At 44.7% G+C, this 24,559-nt stretch overlaps 1 protein-coding gene across 1 annotated transcript; it reads right to left on the bottom strand.

Annotated features, from left to right (window-relative positions):
- Positions 1-646: 646 nt before the first annotated feature.
- Positions 647-22,277, bottom strand: LOC6600096. The gene is made up of 7 exons (XM_002025173.2): positions 22,239-22,277; positions 5,611-6,772; positions 5,316-5,491; positions 1,661-1,934; positions 1,307-1,601; positions 1,109-1,221; positions 647-1,029 (listed from the first exon to the last, which is right to left on the bottom strand). The coding sequence occupies exons 2-7, from the start codon at positions 6,770-6,772 to the stop codon at positions 878-880; spliced, it is 2,172 nt and encodes a 723-aa protein (XP_002025209.2). The 5' UTR covers positions 22,239-22,277; the 3' UTR covers positions 647-877.
- Positions 22,278-24,559: the final 2,282 nt, after the last annotated feature.

Here is a 24,559-nt window from a genome sequence, read left to right as displayed (position 1 = left end):
TGAGTGCGTGTGTTGGGTGTGAACGTGGGTGTGTTTATGAGTGTGAGTGCGAGTGGGAGTGCTGAAATGTGTAGGCGTGTGAGTGAATGCGAGTGTGTGCTTCTGCGGCCGCAGTCTCTATAGAAGTTACAAAAAGGTACCTATCCCATCGCGCTCCTCTCCCCAGCACTCGAGCAGGCCCTCGAATGTTTTGGGATTCCCCTTTTCGTAACTTTATAGAAAGTACGCGCTCGCAGCTTTTCCTTAATTTTTTCTTTTATTTTCATACTATTCGCATATTTTAAATGTGCAAGGCTGTCTTTGCTTCTCCTTCTTCCGTAGATTTTCCTCGCTTTCGTTTTGTTCTAAGTTTTGAGTGTATTGGAAATTTGTCACTTCTTTTTTCTCTTCATTTTAGTTTTTCCTATAGGCAAACATCTCACGCCCTAAGTTTAAATAAATATAAATAAATAAATTGTATATTAAATATGTAAATGTGTATATCAATTAAAAAAAAAAACAAAAAATTATACGGTTGTCATTGTTTGAGGGGTGAGTGGTGCGGTGTGAGGTGTGTGTGCGTGCGAGCGTGGTGTCTATATGGTGAACTCTTTTCTGCTCTAAAGCTGCATCTTTCAGCAAAAGAGCGGTCAGAGACAGCTGGGGCAAGAGAGAGACAAAGCGATAGCTAGACTTGCACAGTTATAGTGGTGTGATGCGTGTTGCGTGATGTGTTTTGAGGGGGAGTCCGAGTGTGGTATGACAATTTTTACTGTGATTTTGTTTTTCTATTCTTTCTTTCAATTTCATTATGTCTTTCAACTTTTTTTGATGTTGTGGTAGTTATAGTTTTAGTTTTCTTGCTTTCTTTTTTTTCTCCTTCTGAAGGCGATCGGACTTATGCTACGATCTTGTGGGGCTGCATCCACTTCTTCATGTAGTAGCAGAACAGGGTGGAGATGTAGAGCAGGATCATCAGCGCACAGGTCACGGCCAGCGCCAGCACCGACGTCTTCGTCGGGCAGGGTTCGATGATGGTCACAGTTTTGTCTATGCGGGGAGAAACGGGGCGGGACGAAAAGGAATTTGATGTTCATTCTCTTTTCAGTTTAAGGTTAGGCAGGCTTACCTTTGGCAAAGTCTGTGCTGGGATCTGCCTTGAAGAATTCGCGCTTCTCATCACCAAAGTCCAGGACCAGAATCTCCTGAGAGATGTTCATGGTGGTGTTCTTGGAGTCATGGCTGAGGAGAGAAAAAAAAGAGACAGACATAGAGTCAGAGTCAGACATGTTTAATACATATAATGATTTTGGATGGTAAGACTCACTTATCGATTGAACGACGACGCCTTCTGCCTAGTGACTCGAAAGACTCCATATTCCATTCACAGACGGCCGGCTCACAGGGGCCAAGGCAGTACTTGACATTGCACTGGAAGATGACACCGTAGCTCTCAGTGAAGCGAAAAGCCTCGTAGGTGGATTGCAAGGCATTGCCGTCGGCGGTGAATCCGGGGAAGATGGTGGGATCAGTGGGGCAGCCGTCGTCGTCGATGATCTTGAAGCTGGTGCGTGCATCCTTGGCCATGGCCACACACGAGCGGGCAAAGATGCCATAAGGAGCTGCAGAAGAGCAGATATTAGAATTCATCTTTTACCCATCTCCAGTGGGATCTACTCACTGTCTTCGGGTATCTCGATGCGGAAGTTGAGGCGGTCTCCAATGCGCACTGTCTCCACCTCGCGCTGGCGCGTGTCCAGGATGCGGATCCTTGGTGGTGGCGCTTCCGGCGACGAGTTGATGTGGATCATATCCGGATCGCGGATGGGCATCATTCCGAAAGTGATGTTCTTCGAGCTCATGTCGTATGTGCACTTTACCTTGTAGATCTTGTCTGCCTTGGTCATCACCACGCTATGGTGCTGCAGCACCACCGTGTTTGAATAGACGCCAGTCTGATGAAGATTGAGATGAAGTTGGGGGCTTGGAATTAACGACCGTGAGTCATTTAAAAGTTTTTTATACCCGATACTCAAAATGAGTATTGGGGTATATTAGATTTGTGGTAAAAGTGGATGTGTGTAACGTCCAGAAGGAATCGTTTCCGACCCCATAAAGTATATATATTCTTGATCAGCATCAATAGCCGAGTCGATTGAGCCATGTCTGTCTGTCCGTCCGTCCGTCTGTCCGTCTGTCCGTCCGTCCGTCTGTCCGTCTGTCCGTCTGTCCGTCCCCTTCAGCGCCTAATGCTCAAAGACTATAAGAGCTAGAGCAACGATGTTTTGGATCCAGACTTCTGTGATATGTCACTGCTCCAAAAATATTTCAAAACTTTGCCCCGCCCACTTCCGCCCCCACAAAGGGCGAAAATCTGTGGCATCCATAATTTTAAAGATACGAGAAAACCAAAAACGCAGAATCGTAGAGAATGACCATATCTTTTAGACTGCAGAATCTGAATTGGATCGTATTATTATTATAGCCAGTATCACGAAAACAATTTAATTTTTTCTCGCCCTGTCTCTCTCTAACACACACGTAGCATAGGCGGCTTTGCTTAGAGTAAAACATTAGCGCCTAGATCTCAGAGACTATAAAAGCTAGAGCAACCAAATTTGGTATACACACTCCTAATATATCGGACCGAGACGAGTTTGTTTCAAAATTTCGCCACACCCCCTTCCGCCCCCGCAAAGGATGCAGATCTGGGGATATTCATAAATCTCAGAGACTATTAAGGCTAGAGTAACCAAATTTGGTATCCGCACTCCTGTTAGATCTCACTATAAAACGTATATCTCAAAATTTCGCCCCACCCCCTTCCGCCCACACAAAGGACGAAAATCTGTTGCATCCACAATATTGCAAATTCGAGTAAACTAAAAACGCAGAATCATAGAGAATGACCATATCTATCCGGTTGCCGAATCTGGATCAGATCGGATCATTTTTGTAGCCAAAAGCAAGAAATCAATTTTTAGTGGCTACGCAGCGCCCGACGTCACGCTCAGACTGATTTTCTGTCTCTCTCGCACGCACTCTTTGTCGTGTCGTTAAATATTAGCGGCGTGCTGGAGGAGAGCCATACTGACTTAGTATCGGGTATAACCGTAGAGTTGCGGTGTCCGCAGCAACTCACAACGTTCCCCCTCGGTTTTAATTAAATTTGTTTCCTTAATCTGCTTTAATGAATATAGTTTTTTTTTTTCAATTTATGCTAAATTAAATAAAGATTTGTATGAAAATTAAAATTCACCGTTTTCTTTGAATTGTGCCGAAAATATTAGTGCCTTTAGTAAACATTTTTAGTGTGTCGTATTCAAGTGTCGGGGAGTGTATACATACATATATGCACATATATATACATACATGACACTTGTCGGCTTTCCAGACTTCCCTGTAAGCACAGATATAATAGTTTATATGCTACTAAGTTTTCTATTTATTTAGTTTTAGGAACATACATATGTATGCGTATTTTCACCGCTCTTCTTGGGGGTTTTATTATACCCGATACTCAAAATGAGTATTGGGGTATATTAGATTTGTGGTAAAAGTGGATGTGTGTAACGTCCAGAAGGAATCGTTTCCGACCCCATAAAGTATATATATTCTTGATCAGCATCAATAGCCGAGTCGATTGAGCCATGTCTGTCTGTCCGTCTGTCCGTCCGTCCGTCTGTCCGTCTGTCCGTCTGTCCGTCCCCTTCAGCGCCTAATGCTCAAAGACTACAAGAGCTAGAGCAACGATGTTTTAGATCCAGACTTCTGTGATATGTCACTGCTACAAAAATATTTCAAAACTTCGCCCCGCCCACTTCCGCCCCCACAAAGAACGAAAATCTGTGGCATCCACATTTTTAAAGATACGATAAAACCAAAAACGCAGAATCGTAGAGAATGACCATATCTTTTAGACTGTAGAATCTGAATTGGATCGTATTATTATTGTAGCCAGCATCAAGAAAACAATTTAATTTTTTCTCGCCCCGTCTCTCTCTAGCACATACGTAGCATAGGCGGCTTTGCTTAGAGTAAAACATTAGCGCCTAGATCTCAGAGACTATAAAAGCTAGAGCAACCAAATTTGGTATCCACACTCCTAATATATCGGACCGAGACGAGTTTGTTTCAAAATTTCGCCACACCCCCTTCCGCCCCCGCAAAGGATGCAAATCTGGGGATATTCACAAATCTCAGAGACTATTAAGGCTACAGTAACCAAATTTGGTATCCGCACTTCTGTTAGATCTCACTATAAAACGTATATCTCAAAATTTCGCCTTACCCCCTTCCGCCCACACAAAGGACGAAATTCTGTTGCATCCACAATATTGCAGATTCGAGAAAAATAAAAGCGCAGATTCATAGATAATGACCATATCTATCAGGTTTCTGAATATGGATCAGATCAGATCATTTTTATAGCCAAAGGGAACAAATCAATTTGCACTGGCTCCGCAGCGTCGACGTCACGCTCAGACTGATTTTCTGTCTCTCTCGCACGCACTCTTTGTCGTGTCGTTTAATATTAGCGCCGTTTGCCGGAGGAGAGCCATACTGACTTAGTATCGGGTATAACTGTAGAGTTGCGGCAGCTGCAGCAACTCACAACGTTCCCCCTCGTTTTTTTTGGATTCACACAGGATTTTCAAGCCTCTATATACTTATGAACATATTTATGCAAAGCAGTGATCGCTAGATTCAACCAACTTGCTGATTGATCTCAGCCATATTATTTTCGCATTTATCTTGAATTGAAGGTCTTATCTTGGTGAATGCTTTTGGTCGATTTTAATGCCATGTAGCTTCGATATGTGTTTTTTGAACATTGATAATTGGAGTTCCATTAATCCAAGATCAATCTAGTAGATCGTTTAACGAACATTTTTAAATGATCATTAAGTATCTTACTATTTTTTTTGGCGAAGGATTGCTTTCAGTTTATAATAGGGGTCGCAGATGATCACTGATTTAAGCTTCCCAGCAAGCTCCATTTTGCAAGATAAACGAGTGAGCCGAGGCTCTATATTGTATTTATATTTAATTAAGTAATTCTGTGTTTTTGGTATTCTCAAATCTTCAAATTTGTGGACGTCACAGATTTTCCTTTTTTGTGGGGGCGTAGGGGGAAAAATTTTGAAATCAACTTCATGTAGTATGATATCAGAGAGGGGTACACAAAAAATTTGGTGGCTCTAGCTCGCATAGTCTCTAAGAACTAAGCGACAAATAAGACGGACAGGCAGACATGGCTACATCGACTATCGACAACTAATATTTCCCTAAACTTTGCGTTTAGCAGAGAAGAGGATTCCTGGAGAATCACTTACCACGCTCTGAGTGTTGCAGTCCTGTCCAATCATGGTCAGATCCAGTCGAAAGGCGTCTGAGTTGATCACATCGATGTTGCAGGTCTCGGACCGCCCCAAAGCGTAGATGCGTCCGTTGAAGGGCTTGTTGGTTCTCACCTGGACTGCGATCCTTGTGTCCTTGCAGTGAACAGAAACTAATAGAGGGAGAACTCAGAGGAATTAAACAGAGAAACAAGCAGACGATCCTCAGCTGAGCTGAGCTGGAAAGAGTGGCGAGGGAAGCGGAGGGGAGATGAAGGCAGAGATCACTCACCATCGTAGCAAGTGCCAGTCTTGTCGCAGTTGACATCGTTGCGGGTAAGGTTGGTGAGATTAGGGTCCTCAATAGTGTCCAAGCTGACGGGCAACGTGTCGATCTTGTCGAGGGTGCCTGGGGGAGAGCCGGGCCCAGAGGCGGACTTCTCGCACTGGTTCTCAAAGTACTGGCCGATGGGCTCGCCGTGGTCGATTAGGGGGCGCTCGTGATTGAGGTAGGTGGATGGGCCGTCGGGCAGGGTTTTGTGGTCAAGGTGGTATAGCCGGCAGTTGTACTGGGCGCCCTGCGGCTGGCCCAGGTAGAGGAAGGAGCGGCACAGGAACTCGGACTCAATCTCGCAGGCCAGCCGGCATGCCGACTCGGAGGTCACCTGCAGCTCCTTGTCCGTGTAGTAGTGGAGGCCGACGTACTGGGCCACCTTCTCCTCAGAGACGCCCATGCGTTGGGCGTTGGCGAAGGAGCGTGTATTCTTGCAGGCCTGGACCGGCTTCAAGCAGAGGTTCTCGAAGTAGTCGGTGCCCTGTGCGTCCACCAGCTGAACGAACTGGCCGGAGCTACGTCGGTCCGAGTCGCTCAGCACGCACTTCATATTGTTGTAGTCGTACTCTACGGAGCGGCATACGAAGCGCTTCTCATTGAGGCAGGCGGACAGGCAGGCCTCCTTGGTGCTAGTGTAGATGAGGGCATTGTCCAGCCCCCGAATAACCTTATTGGGCACCCGCTCGAAGGACCACGGCCGGTGGCACACGTTCTCGCTGCGCAGCTGCAGCTTCACCATGTAGTACATGTTAGCCGACCGCTGAGGCGCAGCCGAGGGATTGGCCGCTGAAGAGTCGTTCTGCAACTGGCAGTGTGTCTCCTGCGAGGGCGACAGCGGATTCACTACGAAGCTGAATGCGGCCGCCTGGCAGTCTGCCTCCTCGCGGCACCAGCCCTGGCACTCGTACAGGGACAGGTTCTTCACGCTGTAGTACGTGTTTCCCGGAAAGTCAAAGTCTGTCAACTTCTCGAAAGCCATGCGGGCTTCTACTGCGCCGCCGGGGAGCGCCACCAGGAGCACGGCCATGGCCGAGATCATAATCAGTCCCATGGAGATCGTGTGTGTGCTGCGGGTGGCACTCCCACTAATATTGCTGGTCGATCTTGACTGCATTGTCATCTGCAAACGAGTGGAAAGAGGAACCTTGGGTTAGTCTCAGACTCTGTTCAATGATACAAAATAATGAATAGTTCTAGATGCAGAATAAAATCACAGGTTAAGGAATTCATTACGTGGAAACCATCCATAAGAAGGCGCAAGAAGGCAAATGTTGGATGAGTCCAAGGCAGGTCCAAGGTCCAAGTGCCCAGTCGTTCCGCTCTCTAATCCCGACTGCAGACATCCTCCATTAGAAATGTGGCCAAGAAAGTGGAGGCGAAAGAGTAGCCAGTGTGACAGGCTGCATTAAAGAAGAAGCGGGCCACGAAGCCGATACTGTTGAATCCAGCTGTTGCGAACTGTAAAAGTTGCTACTTCCGCTGTCGGCTCGGCCTATTACACGCTTAACTAAACGTCGTACCACCGAACCACTGAACCAATAAAAACAGTGGCATGAGCAGAATACCCCACAGTCGGAGTGGCGGCAGGGATTACCCTTGGTCAGCTGGGTTCGTTGGCTCACAGAAGATATCTTCCCACATATACACCACATCCACATCTACATCGACAGCCACATTGATTGGCTGAGTGAATGCAACTGGTGAGACTTTAATGAGCTCGACAGCAGTGGCAAGCGGCGAAAGGGGGTTGGGATCGGTGGGGGCTTGGGATGGAGAGTGGAGAGTTTTTGATGGCGATCTTCGCTTAGAAATTCTAATGGCTGCCCACCGATTGCCATCCCGCAGCTCTTAGTCCCCAGTTCTCCGTCCCGACCCGTCCCGCTCCGTTCCAGACCCAATCTCCTTCCAATTCCAATTGCAACCTCCGGCAGCGCTAACAACTTTTTGGCATTCTTGTGGTTTCCATTCGAACGGGTAGCAAATTGCTTTCTTGCCAGCAGTTTTATCCCAGCCGTTCCAGCCATCACAGTCATACCAACGAACCCATTCATCCAATTGACCCCAGTGCGCATGTCGGCTCAGCGGGCTGACCCTGCTGTCCGAAAGAGGTAGGGATGTGGTCCCATGTGCAAGTGGGTGGGTGGTCACAAGCGGAAAGAGAAATCGATTGCGTTGATTGAAGAGAACAATCGAGTGAAGGACTCGTTCAATGAATGAGCTGTGCATTGATTTCGTGGCTGAGATGACTGCACAAGAAGAACAGAAACAGTATGCAGTTCAGGCTCACTAGCGGAAAGAAGGATCGGTTCCTTTGAGTGGGTAGAGTGGATGGGTAGCCAATAGGTACTAATTCGGAAAGTAATTCACCAATTCGAATAGTAATACACTCGACCATGGGGCAGGACTCATTCATTCATCTCGAGTCATGAATTATTTAATGTTCAAATGGTCAAACTCTTGCGGAAGCCGTATACATATGTACATATATGTACATATGTATACATATGCACATATGTTTATCTTGCGGTCTGAGACAGCTCTCTCGTTGCAATTATTTCAGTCATACGAGTGGTACGAGTGTTCGCCTTCAGGTTCGTCCTCGCGTATTCCTGCTGTGATTATAGAGGCCGGAAAGTGGCTATTACCCACAAAATTAACTGGCGGTCAGTCGCCAAACATGAGCTACAAATGGGGAAATGGGAGTCAAAGAGTTGGGAACCGGGAAAGGAGATTGGTCATTAGGAGCTAGCAATTGGGGAAGGATAACCCAGAGATGATAGCTGAGACTCGATAATCGAGAGAGGAGACAAGGGCCAGGGCCAAATGATGTTGTTGCCCCGGCGTGTCCGATTGCAGGGCGAACAGCAGAGAAACAGCAACACAGCAAGCGAACAACAACATCTGCCACATCAGCAAAATCAGCAACATCGACAACAACGACAACAACGACAACAACGACAAAGACAACGGCAACAGAAACTACAACCGAAACAGCGACAGCGACAACAAATAATCAGCTGTATGAAATAGGTGGCAAAGACAGCGGAATGCCTGCTGAATGCCACAAACCGCAACCCCCATCCTCCTTTGACGAGCACGACGGGAAATGCAACAAGAACAACCAGCAACATAGCCAGCAGCGGAAACTCAACGGGAGCCGATCTGAAATATTGTTGTTGTCTCCACTCTGCTGTGGCAAATGCTTTTGCCCTGCACTCATGGTGCGTGGCATGCCCGTTCTGAAATCTTTAGCGCAAGCCATTCGATAGTTGAACACGTTTAGGAAAATTCTTTAGCATTTCAGCATTCACTAACTAATGATAGTATCTTTTAGTTCAACCAATCTATTTTTTTAATTTTAGCTTGTTTCGAGAACTAGAACTAGAATATGATGAAAAAATCACGTACGTCAATTTATGGAGATTTTCGATATCAACACATTTTGGGAGCGTATACGCGCTTTGGTGGAGGCCCAGCGCAGAGGACATGCCTAATTTGTTGTAGAACTATCTTTCTTCTAATACATAGATGCATACATACATATGTAGGCATGGACATAGAATGCTGTATTTTCATATGTACATACATATGTATGGATGGTACATTGATTTTTTTACTTTATACTGATAACTAGTTCGGAACTACCTCCTGCGCAACTAGCTACGGGTAGTCGAGCGGGAACCAGGGGTGGTTCCGCCCTAGGACATGCATGTGTTAAATTCTCCGCTGAAATACATTGCGGGTAATCGATCTGGAACCAGGGAGGTGAGAATGGTAGCTAGTGCTGCACCGGTGCGGAACTAGTTGCCTGGTACTACAGGGTTTCTTACGTACATACATAAATACATACATGTATATATGTAATATGTGTGCATATGTATGTACATATGTATTCGCTAATTTCCAGTCGATGTTCCCGCTCTTGAGGTTAGCTTCTCTGAAACCCTATAGAGGTTGTCGCGTTTGGTGATTTACAGCCCCTCTTCTCTTGAAAGGCGTGGGGATTGCTTCTGCTTCGCTCCCACCGCCAGGGCAAAGGAAATGCATTTGAAGCAAGAAAAGGGGAAGCAGAGCCAATTACATGATCCGCAGAGTATACATATATGGCAATGATCAGCGATATATGGCTGATCGCCTTGGACAGATCCGGCTGTTGTGGGCTGCCTCCCGAGGAGGAGTGTTGTGATTGCCAGCTCACGAATCTTGCTATTTATAGTCCCAGCCCGTCCTTGGACCATTTCAAATTTGAGTGGATCTGTTCTGGGATTTGGCTCCCGCAATTATAGAAACCCTCTGGAATGACGCTGGAGAGGATTGGGTGGGCTAGCCCCCTGAAGGTCACACCCCATGCCAACTTTTTTTCACTTCAGTGCTCTCTTTGCTAATTATGGGGCTGGGGATAGGAGGAATCGCAGAAGATCGATGGATAGTCACAGACTGGCTCGGCGCTTCTCCCCTCATCAGCTGTGGTCGCCTCAACCGGTCAATGGTCAATGGTCTTTCTTCAGCACGCTCCCTTTACGCTGCCCTGTTCTGTGGCCAGTGGCGCGTACTTCGGGTTAGGCGGTGGAACCCGGCAATCAAGAAAATTTGCAGTTACGCTCGCTGGCGAGGAGAAAGGAGGAACGAAACGGAATCGAATCAAATATAAGGGAAGACGGCGTTCAGTCTTTTAGCGGTTTTGCTGGCTGGAAAGAAGTACACTCAGAAGGAGGGGGCGAATCAGTTGAAGAAGCAGCAATACCGGACTAAAGGTTATCATTAGGTACCCTTACTTCTTCTACGTCTTCTTTATCTTCTTCTTCTTCTTCCTCTTGCGTTCTGCTTGCTTCTTCTTTGGCTGCCTTCTCTTTTATCTTGTCTTGTTTGGGGCCCCTAATTAAATGGCCCCTCAAGAGAATGGCAGTTGCATCAAACGGAGCCCACAAACCTAGAGATGGAGAGAGAAGAGATGGAGCCAGTGCTGGATTTCATTAGAGAGTGCAGGGGAAAAGGAAATCTCGAAAGTTCGAAAGGGGGGATGGGGAACGGGGCGGCTACATTTCTATAATCGGGGAGGGGACCCGTAGTGAAAGTCCCACAGGTGTGATTATGTCAATTAAAAAAAGTAAAATTTCTTCTTGTCATGTCTGCCCTAGGAAATGAACTCAAGAATGTGTAGATAAAAAGAAGGGACAAATTATGACTGGCATACCACGCTATGCTCTCGTGCAAAAGAAGGGCTTCCCCTTCCGTCCAAAGGGAAAACAAATTTGCGTACAAAAGAATGTCTTTGCCAAACACGTCTAATTGCATTGCTAGTTCACAAAATACTAACACATTTCTCGTGCAAAAATGTAATTCCACAAAAAGGTAATTCCCCTACATTTTTGCTATCTGCAATTGCTCTGACTGGCAAATTCGCTTGTATGGATGTACATGTATGTACATATGCATATGTACGTATGTACATGTATGTACATATGAATATGTACGTACATATATGTACACCTGTACTCTATTTATGCTCATTCTTGTTTTCGTTTTGTTTCTAGCTGTTTGTGAGCTGTGTGTGTTTTTATCCATTTGTCTTGTGTTATCTTGCACCGTGCTAAATGGAATAAAATCGTGTTCAAAATTAAACATTTTTTTTTTTTCAAACCGTGTTATTTCATGGCCGTGTGAAAACAGACCGTGTACAAACAGAATGAGGTGTATAAGGCAAAGCACTTGTGCTCCTTTGAGTTTCCTATATAAAAGAATCAGCAAGAGCTGAAATTATGGCGTGGCATCGACTCAGTCACTAGTACTCAATCTCCTACCGTGCTCTCCCACTACTACCCCCCAAGTACCTCACATACTAATGTCCTTACTGTGGTACGTCATGGAAAATCCAGAGGCAATTTGTCAGAGATGAGGAGGAAACAGTAAATGCCAAATAATTGGTCATGGCAAATGCCATGCGATTTGCTTGTCAATCAAAACGAAATGGAATATTTCACAGCCAAGAGTGGCAGTGGTCGGAGGGACGGACCAACCATTCACTTTGCATTCGATGTGCACTTGTTCCACATAACCTCTCAAGTGCTTCGCACAAGGTCCGATCGAGTCCAACAGCCAATATGCAACGTCCAACAACACGCGCAGCCAGCAAAACATCTCCGCCAAAGGAATTATGAGTGTGCACATGTGTCAGTGTGACCGGATGTCTGTCTCTTTGTCTCTGTATTTTTCTCTACCCTCCCTTCCTCCCTCGCGCTCTACCCCTCTCCCGCTCACCCGCTCTATGGCTCTGTCTGACATCTTTGGTGTGTTTGCCCTGTCCACTCGATCAATTGGCGAAACACATCGAGTATCGTAGATACCGGCAAAAAGAAATGGTCTTCAACGAAAAAACAAAATAAGCAAAAACGAATAAGGAACAAGGAACAAGAAATAATAGGACGGAAGCTTTAGACGCCGAATCTTTTGATACCTTAGAAATTATGGACCGTGCAATGGCGGCTTTTTGGTATGGTCATCTGATTATGATTACATCTGGCTTAGCTATGAAGGAACGCTTATTTGTAAGAGCACAATTGCAGAAGATTGGTTGTATTATGTGTCTAGCCAGAAGTTTTTAAGGCTAACGGACTAGTCTGCTCTAACATATTGTGCATACAAAAATACTTACATATGTATGTACATATGTATGTATGTACATATGCGGAAATGATTAATGATAACATCTGCCCAAATCGTGGCAACCTCTGCAAGGGTATCGGCAAGAGCAGAGGAGGAAACCTTTTCATTTAATGCAATTTGTTGCCGCTGCTGTTCCTGTCACAGGACGCGAATGTGAATGTGCATGGGGTAAAGAAAAAAAAGGGAGGGAAACCGAGACAGTGAGGGAGGGAGGAAGCATACTCAATCACTTAACTGGAGGCGGCTTTCCTTTTACCCTTACCCTTCTCCTTACCCCTTACCCCTTACCTTTCCTATGGGGGCTCACAACTCACGCTGCATTTGCAATTATGTAATTTTCAATCATCGCCAAGCTTAAAGAAGCGCACCAAAGACGTGCCAGCGAGCCAAGTCGAAGCACCTGCCATGCGTGCATACTCTTGTCGCTTCTCTCTCGTGGCTCCCCATACGCAGGTGCCGGTTCCCCATTCCCTTCTATGTATAACCATTTCTGTAATAGAAGTGCGAAGAAGTAATAATTGCTATCGAACAATGAACGCGGCCAGCAGCTCAAGCAGTTCCAGCCAGCAGCTGCCAGTAACACAACTCTGCATATTACACTATTCACTACGGCCACATCCACATCCACTCTACGTATTCCCATTCGCAATCTTGAGTGTTCCCATTCCCAATCTCAGAGGCACTACTGTGCGGTGTGTGTATAAATGAAAATATTAAAAGTAATAATTAAAAAAGCTAGCGAAGAGAGAGCGAGAGAGATCGAAGAGTGAGCGGACCTTCTAAGACTGAAAGATTGCATTGGGATTCAGTTCAGCTTCAATTTAGAGCAGCGATGTTAGTCTTCCCCTCTCCAGTAGTGCTGCCTCCCGCAGTGGACCCCACCGCCATAGAAAAGTGATGCAGCTGCGCCTCGGTCATGCGCCATCTATTAGTCTGCGCTGTACTATCGAGAACCGTTAGAAATTGAACAGAGTTGACACCCACTTCGAGGCAGACAAAATTTGATCAGGTTTAGTATGGTGGAAAGAGGGGGAAAAATAAAAATAAAAAATAAAACCAGAAGGAAAGACAGCATGCCAGTTCGAGGCTCGAACTATTCATATTGAACTACCGATGTTTAGCATATCTAGTTTATATGGCAACTATTGGTGATACAATTTGGTGATCCGACTTGGATCAAATGATATCTATGAAAAAACTTAAAGACCTCAGCTTAGTTGGGTAATTTGATGGTCTGCAACACTATCGAAGCTTCCTTCTGGCATTTATAAACATCGGTGGTAGATCATGGCACCCATACACTCGTAATCGTGCATATGTATATAGTTTGAAAAACACAATCAGGTTTCCAGCACACATTCGAGCTCAAGCAGAACTGGCCTGGGACCCTGAAAAGCCCGGAAAGTGGCTTGAACCAAGAGAAAGGTGCCGCTCCTCAAAAGGGGATGCTTAGAGGTGGGCATCCCAGGGCGGGGCCATGTGAAAAATAGATGCAGCTGCCTCTTTTGGCCATTGTTGCTGGGGTTCTGGTTCTGCTGGTGCGCTTCTTTGTCTTACATTTTATTCTTCTTTTTCGTTAGAACCGGAAATTTATTGCATAACAAGTTGGCCAAGCAACGATATTTTCCTCTATGGTCTTGGTCTTTGGAGCTGCCTCAAGGTTGTTGCAGCACACTCACAACAGGGTTCACCTGGGCATACTTACATACATATGTATGTATGTGGCAAGTGGATAGTTATTTGAAAGTGCTGCCTCGCCGTCGCCGTCGATGCAGGCAACAAGATATGCAACATGAGCAAAGGAATGAGGAGGGTATGGGAGCATGAGTATGATAAGAAGTAGGAGCCGAAACGGGTGTGCCTCTTGCCTCCTGTTCAGCCTCCTGGATCGTGCAACGTGCAACATTCAACAGAAACGATACAAAAAGAAACAAAACATTTTATAAATTCTTGCCACAGAATAAATGGTTTGAATGGTTTTTTCGATGGGGCTTCGCTCCAGATGCGTATCGGAGTGGAGGTAGGGTGGAGTGGACACATTAGGGGGCAGGGTACACTGTGGATAGTGGAACTCTATACCTGCATACCTCCCTTCCGCCACTGCTCGCTTGGTGTCTTCTTTTTGGCAGTTGTCCAATCAATTGCTCATTGTCAGATTCATTCTGCCACAAAGAGGTAGGGAGTGGGCTCCAAATAGAGAAAGAGATAGCAGCAAAGAATTAGCGTGACAGCAACGAGAGCAGAGGATGGGTGATGGTTGCCGCCGAAGCTCTCTGCGCTTCGCGGAAGTTGGCCAGCAAAAACCATTAGCCCAAGCGGAGATGGGCACAGACTGAGGCTGAAGCTGAGGGATTGGGGCACCACCAGCTTGCAGCAGCAACAACAAAGAACAGAAGTCATTAGAGGTGCCTTTGAGGCCGCGGAATGTGTCCGAGAGCCCCAGCTCGAAAACTCTCTCAAAAGAATTCAAGACTTTACTACGACTGCCACTGCAACATCAACATCAGGTCTCAAGTGCCAGGCAACAACGTTGCATGATTTATGGCAATTATGAGCCACAACAGCAACAACTTCACCAACACCAGCCTGTCCCGATGACAAGACAGCTGGGGCAGTGGATGAGGTAGTGGCTGGGGATGTAGCAGGCTGTGGAGATGGCCATACCAGAAGAAGCAAATGAACTTTGATAGCAACTGCAAGTGTGGACTTCAAAGTTTCAGCAATTAATTGCAATTGCACTCGAGCGCCCCAAAAATGTTGGCATGGCCATAGCCAGGCCTGCATTAGCATTGCAGGCAGTGCTGTCCCGAAGAGAGTCCGCCTGGAATGCTGGGAAATTGAGGAAAAACTATTTGTTGGAGTCATCCTCACTTGAGGATCACTGCAACAAGAGGAGTGGCATTAAGGTGGAAACATGACAGCTCAGACATCAGATGGAAAACCGAGTGAAATCGGAGACCTCAACGTGATTGGTATTTAAGGAGAATCACCCGTGGGAGCAATCAGCAATCCATTGATTGAAATCAACTAAGCCGGAAGTGTTGCAGACCAATTAAAAGACCAATTAGCGTAAAGATTCTTCGAAAAGAAAGTGATCACATTCAATCTTCTACTTTCTTCCAACTAGGAATGAACAATAGAAGAACAGATTACAAATTACAGATCCTTGTTTTAAATCAGAGGATCGATCTTCAATTAAAACCTTCTGGCAGAGCTTTTTAACATGTGATCATCTTGTAGACATTTAAAAAAGGTTAACTTTCCACACAATCGAGCAGAGTGCATTTTCACCATCAACCTCCTTTTGCGGTTCCAGAACCATCGACCATCGGCCATCGTCCATCGATCACCAGATCTGGAGACACAGGGAACGAGAGCTGTCAGGCATCATTATCGTAGTAGGGATCGGTATCGCTTTGCGGCTCTTTTTCGCGTTGACATCTCTGTTCAGTCTCCCAGCAATCTGCGAGTATTTTTAGCCAACTATGATATCTTGGCCATGTATATTGCATCGCTCTTTACAACAGGCCTGACACTTTGTCTCCTCCTTAACAACAACAACAAAGAAAAGTACCTGGAACGCATCTGCATCTACATATGTACTGATAACCCAGTTGGGTGTAGACTAGAGCTCTGTGGGCAACTGGCGCTAGATAGACACAGCCGCAGCCCAGGTCTGAGGCCCTCATTAAAAATACTTGCAATTTATAGAGGAAAACAAGCTAGAGCAGGCTCTGCCCTCAGCCTCGGCCTATTTTTAAATGCAAAACTCGCGCCGTCACTCGACAAGACAATCAGGACATGGGAATAATTGAATGCGCCACAGCCGAAGACCAATACCAAGACCCAGACCAAGAAAGGGGCAGTTGCAGCAGCAGGTGGGGTAAAGTGGGTTGTGTGTCAGCAACAGGAGCAAAAGGAATGGCAAATGGGAATGGCAACAGATGAAGATGACCAATTTGCTGCAACATGGCAGCGACCAAGGCAGCGCAGCACAGCACAACACAAGACAGGGAGGACAGTTGAAACACCCGGTGGATAAGCAAATGTAAACCAACTTGCATTAGTGCCACCTGCCCCACCACCCCTCCGGTGCCATGGTTTCTGTGGCCTATTGCGGCTCATTTAGTAATTTGTGCAATGTTAAGAACAACATTTGTTAATGGCAGCATACCAGTTTCTGAATGGGCAATACTTTGTGGTCCTCTTATTAAGGGTGGCATTGCAAAATGTCCCTTAAATGAAGTGTAAGTCAACCAAAAGATACTAACACTAGTGCCTACTGCCCCACTGCAGAACCCATCAAACGATCTCCTTCAAACTGCTAATTACTTATACCCAATACTCAAAATGATTATGCGGGTATATTAGATTTGTCGTGAAAGTGGATGTGAGTAACGGCCAGAAGAAAGCGTTTTCGACGCCATAAAGTATACATACATATATGTATGTATATTAGGGTTGCGCCTCTTGTTATAAAACAATAAAATATAAAGTTTCAGCCTGATTCGACAACGTTTAGAGGTGGCGACTTCAGGTCAAAGTTCAAAAATACTATTATGATTTAGAACATTAAAATATAATCCAGCTCCCAAAGTTTCAGCCCGATTGGTTAACATTTAAGCCAACAATAAATAGTTAACATTCAACTTCTCATACTAATGTGCAAATTACGCGTGCAGTGTATTTGTTCGATATTGCGATGATGTGTCGATGTCGATGATGCGAATTGAAGAGGACAAGACATTTCTTGAACTGCAGTGCCAGACCCAAAGACCAGGGTATTTAGCTGGACTAGACACCATCTCGGTAAAAAAAAAACAACGAAAATGTGAGCGCCAACTAAAGAATCAAGTCCGAAAGCTTAAAGACAGTGCACGAATTGGTACTGAGATCGTTTCACTTAATATTAGCATATTTTGTAAATTTTAAGTAAACCATCCATATCTGCAGGACGTTTAACATATTCTGGAAGTGCGTGCGAGTCCAGCGATTATTCATACTTTGTATATTCTTGATCAGAATCAATCGTCGAGTCGATTGAGCCATGTCTGTCCGTCCCTATGAGCGCCTAGTGTTCAGAGACTATAAGAGCTAGAGCAAGGTCTTTTTTATCCAGACATCTGTGATATTTTAATTTTCTCGTATCTTCAAAACTGTGGATGCCCCAGATGTTCGTCCTTTATGGGGGCGGGCGGAGTTTCGAAATATACTTGTAACACTGACAAATCACAGAAGTCTGGATACAAAATGTCGTTGCTCAATATCTTATAGTCTTTGAGAACTAGGCGCTGATAGGGACGGATGAACGGACAGACAGACAGACAGACATGGCTCAATCGACTCGGCTATTGGTGCTGATCAAGAATATATATACTTAATGGGGTCGGAAACGATGCCTTCTGGACGTTACACACATCCATTTTCACTACAAATCTAATATACCCCTATACTCATTTTGAGTATCGGGTATACAAATTCACGATATGGTGTTGCCGATCGGAGATTAAAGTGCGCGAAATTGAAGACATAATTTTAAGTTACTAAAGTTTCGATTGGGCATTTTAGCTGTAGCAATATTGGCTGCGCAAACAAAAGACTTCTGCAGCTTACTTTTGATACAAAACGAATGGATGAAGAATGTCTTAGAGAAGTTTAAGAGAGAGAGAGAGAGAGACCATGACATTCCATTCCACGGCAATCCGTTTCATTCCATTCCGTTTCGTTCCGTTTTCTAACTGTTTCCAGCGATTAGGCAAATCGATTTGACCAAACGCGCAAATTACCAACATTTCACTGTCAATTATGGGTCATTATTGAACCAATTAGACCCGTCTCTCCTCTCTATCTATCTTGCGACTATCTCACCGCTCCATCTTCTCTTCACCCTCCCATCCAAATCTCTCTCTCTCTCCCTCTCTTCTCCCAAATGCAATATTAAACAAATTGAAATTTAAAGAAAGTTGAATGCAAATAATTGTGCGTAAATTGATCAGAGAAAGAGCCAAAAGAGGCATATACGAGGGGGGTGGTGTTACGAGATAGAAGCAGAGGTACAAGTAGAAGCCATGCCATTAAACAAGCCAAACAAGAAGATGCGGGCCAAGAGAGAGACAGAGGCAGATAGATAGGGGAGGGAACTCGTTGGTAAGGTGCTATTTGCTATTTGTTTATGTTGGCTTTAACAGCTTGCGGACGTTTGCCGTTAGTTGACCTGGTTAACAGCGGCCAACTTTTAGAGAATCCACCAGAAAGACAGAGAAACACAGGGAAAAACAGGGAAAGATAGAGACACAGAGAGAGAGGGAGAGATAAGGAGAGATAGATAGAAAGAGAGAGAGATCACTGAAGAGTGCGAGAGATATCTAACTACGATTTGAATGCTCAAAATTGTTGTACTGGCAGATGGCAAAAGGTCATCCATCCATCGTAGTTCCACCATTACTTCCTCTCCCCAGCCCACACAAATTACCCGCAACGCACGTAGTCAGATAGATGATTAGACCAGGAACAGGAGGGGATTGGGTGGGCATGCGGTTGGAAATGTGGATGGGAATGTGGATGTGAATGTGCATGTGGTATAGGCCAAGCAATAGAGAATGCTGCACTGTCATTAGTCGGCCCTCGAGCCACTTGAAGATGATCATCCGATAATGCTGTTTGCTCAATTCACTCTTCACTCCATCCACCGGCGATCCTCTCCCCAGGGACAATATGCTTGCATGTTAATGACGCACAATTGCAGGGCCTCAACATCCACATCAGCATCCACATCAGCAAGCCATCCAAGTGCAAATCCACATCCACATCAATGGCTAAGTTCCAACACATTGGAATGCCAACAATGGCCCCACCTGGACTGAATTGGCCGGACAGACGTGGGGTTTGTCGCACTGGCCGATTTAGTTGCAGCTCGGTTCGCGCCTAACAGAAGGGGGTTTTAGAAACAATGTGGCTTATTTGATTTGCTGGGAATCCCTTCTTGGTAAGGCTTTGAGTCTTTTTCAATGATTCCTACTTTCCTCCTTGTTTGGATTTATGTTTCAGGGTACGGTTCTTACTAAGATCCTTTCTACAATAGAATAACCAACAACCAAATCGAATTTGCCTGCCTTCTTTTTTATGAACATTGATTCTATATCTAGAATTATATTGCCATAATTCCTTCGACCACTATTGACGCATCGCGCGCCATCATCTTATACGCTGCCTCCCTATTTATACCTCTATATATGTACATTTCATAGTGTTTTTTTTTTCTTTTAAAAACTACAGTCATTACATTCCCAAGCAATGGATAATCACTTTCGATAGGCCCACCGCTCAATCGACTATCCCATTCGATCTCCCATTTGCCGATCTCTCATGGGATGAGGTGATGGCCACTTGACCGGCTTGGGCTCTGCCAGGTGTGGAAGAGCAGTTTCGATATGATATGGGGAGTGGGCGTTGTCTAACGTGCTCCCCCATCTAGCTGCCGCTTCCCCCAGTCACTGATCGCAATTGAACGAAAGCATAAGCCCACGTGGAAAGCGGTCACAAGAAGTAGGCCAAGTTCTGAATGCCGATTCAAGCACAGACACACTCACACATCGGACATGCACGAAAAGCGGACGTCGCCAATGGCGGTTTGGGAGCAACCATTGCAACTGCTTCGGCCTCTGTCTCCGCTTTAGCTGTAGCAAGCAGCAACAGCAACAGCAGCAGCGTCAATCGGCTTCAGCCACAGTCTGAACCATGCAAATCCGTTCAAATGCTGGAATTGGATGTGGGTCAGGCGGATACTCAGTTGGCTGGCGCTGTAGCGGACACTGGCCCCTGTCCAGGCCAGCATGATGTTTGGAGCGGCCTAATCTCAGGTAGGCCTTCCTCTATCCAGCTCCAGGTGTACCAGCACTGCACTTGAAGTGTCGGGAAGCTGTTGGGGGGGTTGGCTAAATAAAACCAGTTCCCAGTGTGAGAAATGCATCAGCTAATGTCTACGTCCCCCCTCGCCAGACTCGACTTGAGTCGTCCGTCCCTCCCCTTCCCATCCGCTATCGTCGCTGAATTGTCACTTCTGTCTCTCTTTGTGGGCAAATGAGTTTCTGCGGTCTCTGTGTCAGCCCGTCTCGGTTTTGGTTTGGTTTCCTTTCTGTCTCGTTCCTCGCTTTTGTATGGCTGGATGATGACTACGGGTACGATGATGAGAAAGGAATCTCGAGTATTTATGCTAAGCGTTAGACGGAGGGAGAGCTCACTTCTTAATGAACTCAATTTGAAGCTGAGGCTTAATTTCCGTTGAGTGTTTGGCTTGACATGTAATCGATAAGCGATGTACATAAATGTGCATGTACATATGTATTTATGTATGTACATATGTATGGTCGCATTACTGGTCACATTCGTTCTGATGTTCTGATGCTGATGGAAAGGCTTTCATCAAAAAGCGAAAAGGCTGTCGATGATTTGACCAATTTCTTAAAATATTCACTAAATTTCGATTTTGTTGTTGATTTCTAGACTTCTTGATACTTCTTCGGCTAATCATTTAATTTACCGTTTGACAATATAAGTAGATACATATTTGTACAATTTTTCTATATTTCATTAAACTATTTTATATTTAAATCGTTGATTCCATTTTATCCATACGCATATCATTACATAGACATATGTATGTATGCAGATTCTATAGATTTATATCATTCTAAAGACATCTATCAAACATGTGTACAATTTAAAAGAAATACATACTGATAAAGACCATTGTGCTACATCCAACAATTTTCCAGCTTTCCTTCTTCTCTCTCTCATTCTATCAAAATTTCACCGTATCGTTAAATTCGGTTTGATTTTCTTTTTTTCTTTAGTTGCCGCCCGACATTCCTTTCTTTCGTTTTTGTTTTCGTTTTCGATGTTTGTCACTCGAATGTAACCAAAAAATGATAATTATGCCCGGTGCAGTGCCAGCTGTACCCCCGTCCCCTCCACACCCAACTCTCATCTCCATCCACCGTCCTGCTTTCTGGGCTACGTGCCTTGTCAAAAGGCCTTAGTCGAAAAGCCTTTCATCCGCATTTGTCGATTGAGAACTTTTCATTTTCATTCCTTTTGGCCAGCATTTTATGGACATTGCCGCTGTTGTTTGTGGCTCGGCAAAAAAATCAAAAAATTTATTATGCGCGTCGCTGTTGGCATGACCTAAGACAATCTGCCCCTCAGACCTGTGTACCAATTTCGGTCAAGACCAAGAGCCGTGTGGAGACGGAGACGTAGACCAGACCAGACCTCCTCATTCACATGCCAGTCAGGTTCGGGCCTTAACTTGTAGTGGGAGCGGAGCGGAGATCGGAGCGCAACAGCAGTAGAGATCGTGTCATGCCAACATGAGACTCTGATGGGGAGCTGGAGCTGGAGCTGTGACAGTGAGTGGGCTTGCACCCTGGTTCTGGTCTTATTTTCAGGAATTTGCAAGTGTAGCTTTTCTGATTCCACTAATGCTGGTTGCTGGATTGATCAAAACTATCGAACAGCTGCTCTCATTGAACGAAAAACAAGCCTCTAAGTCTCCTACGATTACCTCTTTTCATGTGGAGTCTCTCTTCATTAGAGGCTACTCTATAGTGTTCTCTGGGTATCGTAAGCATTTTACAAGTACATTTGTATGTACAGTCAGCACAACATTTATTCGGACACTCGTCTATATCAACTTTCTGTATAAATAACTGTATTTAACTTTGACAAAACTTTGGCGGTGGAAATGTAATGGTTTGGGGGTGTAGAGCAGCAGCTGGACCTGGGCAATTGGTGTTTATTGACAACAAGATGGACAAACACATCTACAAGAAAATTTTGAGTGACAATTGAATGCCGAGTGTCGAAAAATTGGGTCTTGAAGCGAAGAATTTCTTCTTTCAACAAGACAATGACCCCAAACATACCTCGTATTTGGTTCAAGAATGGCTGTTGTATCATTGCAAGCAGTTAAAAACGCCGCCGCAGTCACCAGATCTGAACCCCAAAGAGCATGTTTGGGATTGGCTGGAAAAAAAAATTAGGAAACATACAATTTCCTCCAAGGAAACTCTTTAAACGGCTCTGATGACGGAACGGGAGAAAATTAATCCCAATGAAACCAATAAAATGGTAAAAAGTATGCCTCGACGTCTAAAAGCTCTTATTGAAGCTATGGGCGGCCTTACCAAATATTAAAATCAGAAAAATTGGGGACAATAAGTTTTTTTCGTACAAAATTAAATATGTCCGAATAATTTTTGTGCGTAAAAAAGTGGCCTTTTTGATACTTTTAATTTTTTTTGATATGCCAAACGTTTTTGTTTTGTTTTTAGGCTTAAAATAAGTAGTAGTAATATCCATGTTCATAATGAACTAAAAAATGTTTGTTAAAGTTAAATACTTTTCAAGTTATTTATACAGAAAGTTGATATAGACGAGTGTCCGAATAAATGTTGTGCTGACTGTATTCCTTCTTCCTCAACTCTGTTCTAATGTTCTAAATCCCGTCTCACGATGCCTCCTCTAGCACCAACACGCTCCTGTTTCTGTTGTCATAGAATATGGCCACTCCGTAGACGCAGTAGAAGAACCAGTAGATGTACAACAACATTGTACAACCGTGGACAAAGCCATAAGCCGTCACCCTCCGCTCATTTTATTTCTCACTCGAATTTTGTCGACTTACACACATATGTACATGTATGCATGCATGTATGTATGTATGTATGTATGTACATATGTACATATTTACATATGTATATGCTATACCCTATCAGAAGCCAAAAGACTTGGAACACAACTTAAGACCAAAATAACAGAACACTTCTCAGAAGGATTACATTTTGATAAGCGCAGTATTTGTATGTATGGACATATGTATGTATGTATATTTAGTATAAGTCGGAAGCGTCAAGATCGGATGACTATTATTATTATATTGCTCTCATAGGAACGATCAATTTTCGAGGGCATCAAAAGCTTCGGCTTCCGAAGTGCCTTCCTTTCATCTTGCTCTTTTTCCTCTTCTGACAATGACTTTGGTACACACACACACGCATATGCATATGGACACATGAACACATGAACACATGAACACATGAACACATGAGCACAGACATTCCGCTTACATGCTGTGAAAATGCGTCTCTCTCGATCACTTTAACAGTGTCACGCTCTCTCTCTTTCCACAGATTTCTGTCCGATTCGTGCCAACGTGCTCGAAATGGAAAGAATTCAGTAAATATTAAAACGAATTCGGTGAAAGCGAGTTTAGAACCCATTCGAGGCGATAAAGGGGAAGGAGGGCAGAAGTCGTGTTGCTGCTAATGGCCATGCTATCGCTCCCGCGAATCTTCCCCTACGTCACCATTTTGGGATTTTCCCATGATCTTTTCGGGATTCCTTTTTATGGCTTAAACTCGCCTCACGCCTCACGCTACGAATCCATAAATCAATCAGAAATTAAGATAAAAACAAAGAGAAAGAGAAAGAGATATCTCATGAGGCATGGAGAGCTACATATGCCCTAGAGAACCCCAATAACCAGATTAGATTAATTATAAATCAAAACGAGGGGGAACGTTGAGTTGCTGCGGACACCGCAACTCTACATTTATACCCGATACTTAGTCAGTATGGCTCTCCTCCGGCAGACGCCGCTAATATTAAGCGACACGACAAAGAGTGCGTGCGAGAGAGACAGAAAATCAGTCTGAGCGTGACGTCGGGTGCTGCGTAGCCACTGCAAATAGATTTGTTGCTTTTGGCTGCACAAATTACCCGATCTGATCCAGATTCAGCAACCGGATATATATGGTCATTCTCTATGATTCTGCGTTTTTAGTTTTCTCGAATGTGCAATATTGTGGATGCAACAGATTTTCGTCCTTTGCGGGGGCGGAAGGGGGTGTGGCGAAATGTTGACACAAAACGGTCAAGGTCCGATATCACAGGAGTGTGGATACCAAATTTGGTTGCTCTGGCTCTTATAGGTTCTGAGATCCTTGAACTCATATTTTGCAATTGACAAAACCGACCATGAAACCTGTGTGTTAGAGAGAGACAGAGCGAGAAAGAATGAAATTGTTTTCTTGATTCTGGCTATAATAATTAGACGATCTGGTTCAGATTTTGCACTCTAGAAGATATAGTCATCTTCTACGATTCTGCGTTTTTAGTTTTCTCGTATCGTCGAAATTGTGGATGCCACAGATTTTCGCCCTTTGTGGGGGCGAAAGTGGGCGGG

Source organism: Drosophila persimilis, unplaced genomic scaffold, assembly GCF_003286085.1.
Source record: "Drosophila persimilis strain 14011-0111.01,24,50 unplaced genomic scaffold, DperRS2 tig00000622-arrow-arrow-pilon, whole genome shotgun sequence".
Taxonomy (NCBI): domain Eukaryota; kingdom Metazoa; phylum Arthropoda; class Insecta; order Diptera; family Drosophilidae; genus Drosophila; species Drosophila persimilis.
The sequence above is the reverse complement of the archived record's forward strand: the minus strand, read 5'-3'. Positions and strand labels throughout refer to the sequence as shown.

Coding starts and splice junctions, on each gene's coding strand:
- LOC6600096 (XM_002025173.2), bottom strand. CDS start 6,772: ATGACAATGCAGTCAAGATCGACCAGCAATATTAGTGGGAGTGCCACC. Junction 1,602..1,660: donor CATCGAGATACCCGAAGACA/GTGAGTAGATCC, acceptor GCTCTTCTGCAG/CTCCTTATGGCATCTTTGCC. Junction 1,030..1,108: donor CAGCACAGACTTTGCCAAAG/GTAAGCCTGCCT, acceptor CTCCCCGCATAG/ACAAAACTGTGACCATCATC.